At 47.1% G+C, this 5,035-nt stretch overlaps 1 protein-coding gene across 1 annotated transcript in view; it reads right to left on the reverse strand.

Moving 5' to 3' along the window:
- Window positions 1-425: 425 nt before the first annotated feature.
- Window positions 426-5,035, reverse strand: part of LOC147119525 (uncharacterized) — a 110,337-nt gene continuing 105,727 nt past the window's right edge. Inside the window, exon 10 of the mRNA XM_085984115.1 lies at window positions 426-576. Within this exon, the coding sequence (XP_085840241.1) occupies window positions 426-576 (151 nt within the window). The remainder of the gene's footprint in view (window positions 577-5,035) is intronic.

Genomic DNA, 5,035 nt, shown 5'->3' on the forward strand with positions numbered 1-5,035 from the left:
GACTACACTTTTGAAGTGTAGTCGCTTGTTTTAATGTCGGGAACACGGCAGCCAATTTGTGCACAGCAAGGCCCCACAAACAGCAATGAGATAATGACCAGATCATCTGTTTTTAGTGATGGACACAGGGTAGAACTCTCCCCCCACCCCCTGCTTTTCCTCGAAATAGTGGTCCCGGCTCAGCCGAAAGACGGCACCTGCGATAGCGCGGCGCTTCCTCAGTACTGGCACTGGGAGTGTTGGTTTGGATTACGGTGCTCGAGTCTCATGGAGTGGGACTTTAACCCACGACCTTCTGACTCTGACTACTTAGCCCACGACTGACACATGAAGCGCTGTGAGACCTGATAAAGGGGATGCCTCAACTGAAATCGTCCATCTCTTGGCAGAACAGCTGCCACCTCTGCCAACATCAAGAAGAAAAGTTAATATCTGCAATGCAACACTTCGTCAGAGCTCAGCTGCTGCAGGACCTCGGCCTGAGACCTTAACGGTTTCCTCCTTTGCACACGTCTGACTGGCCTCCTCTGGGTTTCTAGCAATTTCTGCTTCATATCTCTGTCATATCTGAGATTCCTTTTTTTACAAACAAATACCGCAAGCATTAAAACAGAATTGGAGCCCAAATAGATGGCTGTTTGGAGGCGGGTGAGGGGAAGTAAGGGACTTGGCGCCGCAGACACAGCTTTCTCGTCATTCATTGCACTGCGTCGGAGACCAGTTGCATTAAATGGGATAGAGGGGGTTAAGGAGGGACCCGATCGAGGGTGTAAAATATTAAATGGGATAGAGGGGGTTAAGGAGGGACCTGATCGAGGGTGTAAAATATTAAATGGGATAGAGGGGGTTAAGGAGGGACCTGATCGAGGGTGTAAAATATTAAATGGGATAGAGGGGGTTAAGGAGGGACCCGATCGAGGGTGTAAAATATTAAATGGGATAGAGGGGGTTAAGGAGGGACCCGATCGAGGGTGTAAAATATTAAATGGGATAGAGGGGGTTAAGGAGGGACCCGATCGAGGGTATAAAATATTAAATGGGATAGAGGGGGTTAAGGAGGGACCTGATCGAGGGTATAAAATATTAAATGGGATAGAGGGGGTTAAGGAGGGACCTGATCGAGGGTATAAAATATTAAATGGGATAGAGGGGGTTAAGGAGGGACCCGATTGAGGGTGCAAAAGAGGGACCTGATTGAGGGTGTAAAAGAGGGATCCGATTGAGGGTGTAAAATATTAAATGGGATAGAGGGGGTTAAGGAGGGACCCGATCGAGGGTGTAAAATATTAAATGGGATAGAGGGGGTTAAGGAGGGACCCGATCGAGGGTGTAAAATATTAAATGGGATGGAGGGGGTTAAGGAGGGACCCGATCGAGGGTGTAAAATAAAATATTCGACTGAAAACAAGGGCATATAAAGTAGCCAAATCTAGTGGGAGGATAGAAGATTGGGAAGCATTTAAAAGCCAGCAAACAATAACTAAAAGATTAATTAAGAAAGGGAAGATAGATTATGAAAGTAAACTAGCAAAAAATATAAAAACAGATAGCAAGAGTTTCTACAGCTATATAAAAAGAAAAAGGGTGGCTAAAGTGAACGTTGGTCCCTTAGAGGATGGGACTGGGAAACTAGTGGTGGGGAACATTGAGATGGCAAAGACGCTGAACAAATATTTTGTATCGGTCTTTACAGTAGAGGACACTAAAAATATCCCAACACTGGACAAACTGGGGGCAATGGGGGGGGAGGAGCTAAACACGATTAAAATCACTAAGGAGATGGTACTCAGTAAAATAATGGGACTTAAGGCGGATAAATCCCCCGGACCTGATGGCCTACATCCTAGGGTCTTGAGAGAAGTGGCGGTAGGGATTGTGGATGCATTGGTGATCATTTTCCAGAACTCCCTGGACTCAGGAAAGGTCCCGGCAGTTTGGAAAACTGCTAATGTAACACCCTTATTTAAGAAGGGAAGTAGACAAAAAGCTGGAAACTATAGACCAGTTAGCCTAACATCTGTGGTTGGCAAAATGTTGGAGTCCATTATTAAGGAAACAGTAACAGAGCATTTGGATAAACATAATTTAATAGGACAGAGTCAGCATGGTTTTACGAAGGGGAAGTCATGTTTGACAAATTTGCTCGAATTCTTTGAGGATGTAACATACAGGGCGGATAAAGGGGAACCAGTGGATGTAGTGTATTTGGACTTCCAAAAGGCATTTGACAAGGTTCCACACAAAAGATTGCTGATCAAGATAAAAAATCACGGGATTGGGGGTAATATACTGGCATGGGTGGAAGATTGGCTATCTAACAGAAGGCAGAGAGTTGGGATAAATTGTTCATTCTCGGGTTGGCAATCAGTAACTAGTGGTGTTCCGCAGGGGTCAGTGCTGGGACCCCAACTCTTTACAGTCTATTTTAACGATTTGGAGGAAGGGACCTAGTGCAAAATATCCAAGTTTTCCGACGATATAAAGATGGGAGGGAAAGCAGTGAGTGAGGAGGACATAAAAAACCTGCAAAAGGACATAGACAGGCTAAGTTAGTGGGCAGAGATTTGGCAGATGCAATATAATGTTGGAAAGTGTGAGGTTATGCACTTTGGCAGAAAAAATCAAAGAGCAAGTTATTATCTAAATGGAGAGAAACTGCAAAGTGCTACAGTACAAAGGGATCTGGGGGCCCTGGTGCATGAAACACAAAAAGTTAGTATGCAGGTACAGCAGGTGATCAGGAAGGCCAATGGAATCTTGGCTTTTATTGCAAGGGGGGTGGAGTATAAAAACAGGGAGGTCTTGCTGCAGTTATACAGGGTATTGGTGAGGCCACACCTGGAATACTGCGTGCAGTTTTGGTTTCCATATTTAAGAAAAGATATACTTGCTCTCGAGGCGGTTCAGAGAAGGTTCACTCAGTTGATTCCAGAGATGAGGGGGATGACTTATGAGGAAAGGTTGGGACTCTACTTATTGGAGTTCAGAAGAATGAGAGGCGATCTTATCAAAACATATAAGATTGTGAGGGGGCTTGATCGGGTGGATGCGGTGAGGATGTTTCCACTGATGGGTGAGACTAGAACTAGGGGGCATAATCTTAGAATAAGGGGCTGCCCTTTCAAAACTGAGATGAGAAACTTCTTCACTCAGAGGGTAGTAAATCTATGGAATTTGCTACCCCAGAGAGCTGTGGAAGCTGCAACATTAAATAAATTTAAAATGGAGATAGACATTTTCCTAGCAGATAAGGGAATTAGGGGTTACGGGGAGAGGGCAGGGAAGTGGACGTGAGTCTAGATTCAGATCAGCCATGATCCTATTGAATGGTGGAGCAGACCCGAGGGGCCGTATGGCCTACTCCTGCTCCTATTTCTTATGTTCTTAAATGGGATAGAGGGGGTTAAGGAGGGACCCGATCGAGGGTGTAAAATATGAAATGGGATAGAGGGGGGGGGGGGGGGTTAAGGAGGGACCCGATCGAGGGGTATAAAATATTAAATGGGATAGAGGGGGTTAAGGGGGGACCCGATCGAGGGGTATAAAATATTAAATGGGATAGAGGGGGTTAAGGAGGGACCCGATCGAGGGGTATAAAATATTAAATGGGATAGAGGGGGTTAAGGAGGGACCCGATCGAGGGCGTAAATATTAAATGGGATAGAGGGGGTTAAGGAGCGACCCGATCGAGGGTGTAAATATTAAATGGGATAGAGGGGGTTAAGGAGCGACCCGATCGAGGGTGTAAATATTAAATGGGATAGAGGGGGTTGAGGGACCCAATCGAGGGTGTAAAATATTAAAGCCTATAGCTTGTAAAAAGCCCCAGGAAAGTGTGTTGCACAGGTTTGGAGAATCATTGGAAGCTGATAGGTTCATTTAACTTGGCTGTGCTGCTTTGAGCAATCCAACAACTTGCATATAGCCTTTTACATAGTAAAACGCCCCAAGGCGCTTCACCGGAGCGTTTTCAAACAAACTCTGGCACCGAGCCTCATGGGATATCGGAACAGGTGACCAAAAGCTTGGTCGAAGAGGTGGGTTTTAAGGAGCGTCTTAAAGGAGAAGAGAGAGGCGGAGGGGTTTAGGGAGAGCTTGGGGTCCAGGCAGCTGAAGGCGCGGCCGCCAGAGTGATGAGAATCGGTGATGCGCAGGAGGCCAGAATTGGAGGAGCGCAGAGACCTCGTAGGGTTGTAGGCTGGAGGAGGGTTTGGAGAACCAGGACAAGAATTTTTAAATCGAGGTATTGCCAGACTGGGAGCTGGTGCAGTTCAGCAAGCACAGGGGTGATGGGTGAGTGGGACTTGGTGTGAGTTAGGACACGGGCAGCCGAGATTTGGATAAGCTCAGGTTTATGGAAGGTGGAAGATGGCCGGCTCGAGATCATTGGGAAAAAGTCAAGTCTGGACTTGTTTACAGCCTTCATGTAAGAAGTGTGCAGTTTTCTGACTTTCCAGGGAGTAAAGGAGCAGGGGTGTCACGTGACTGGGCAGTGGGCAAAAGCTCCAAACACTCCCTTGTATGTGTGCACCTCTCTGCTGTACCTGCCCTGTCAGGTTTCACCCCAGCATCACTTGTACGAACAGGGTTAGAAACCGGGTTGTCTCCAAAGCAAAGGAAGTGTCCTCCACAATATAAACGTGGTATCCAGCCAGGTGTCTTGAGGAAGGAGCCAAGCCAGACAATTCAATTTGATTACCAAGCTTGCGTTTCTGGCCAATTAAAGGAGACCTTCCCCGCCAGATCGCTATGCCTTGTGCTGTTGCTCACAGGAGGGGTCTCTTCTGCCCGCACCACCCAACAGCGGCCAAGAGCTACTCGCATCCCGAGAGCTGAGGCAGAACCGCCCCCCCAACCCCGCAAAAGACCTTATAGATACCCCATACTGCACATCACTCGCGCGGTTTGACCCAGGCAGGACGATTGGCTTGAAACTGTCGTAGCCTGAGGGGTGGGAGGTGACCCAGCGCACGGCGATGAGAACTGTTGACGCCTCGCCAAGATAATTGCATCTAGTTACAGCACATCAAAGTTA

This window comes from Somniosus microcephalus, chromosome 4 (genome assembly GCF_052327205.1).
Source record: "Somniosus microcephalus isolate GS21.2 chromosome 4, FLI_Smic_1.0, whole genome shotgun sequence".
In the NCBI taxonomy this organism is placed as follows: Eukaryota; Metazoa; Chordata; class Chondrichthyes; order Squaliformes; family Somniosidae; genus Somniosus; species Somniosus microcephalus.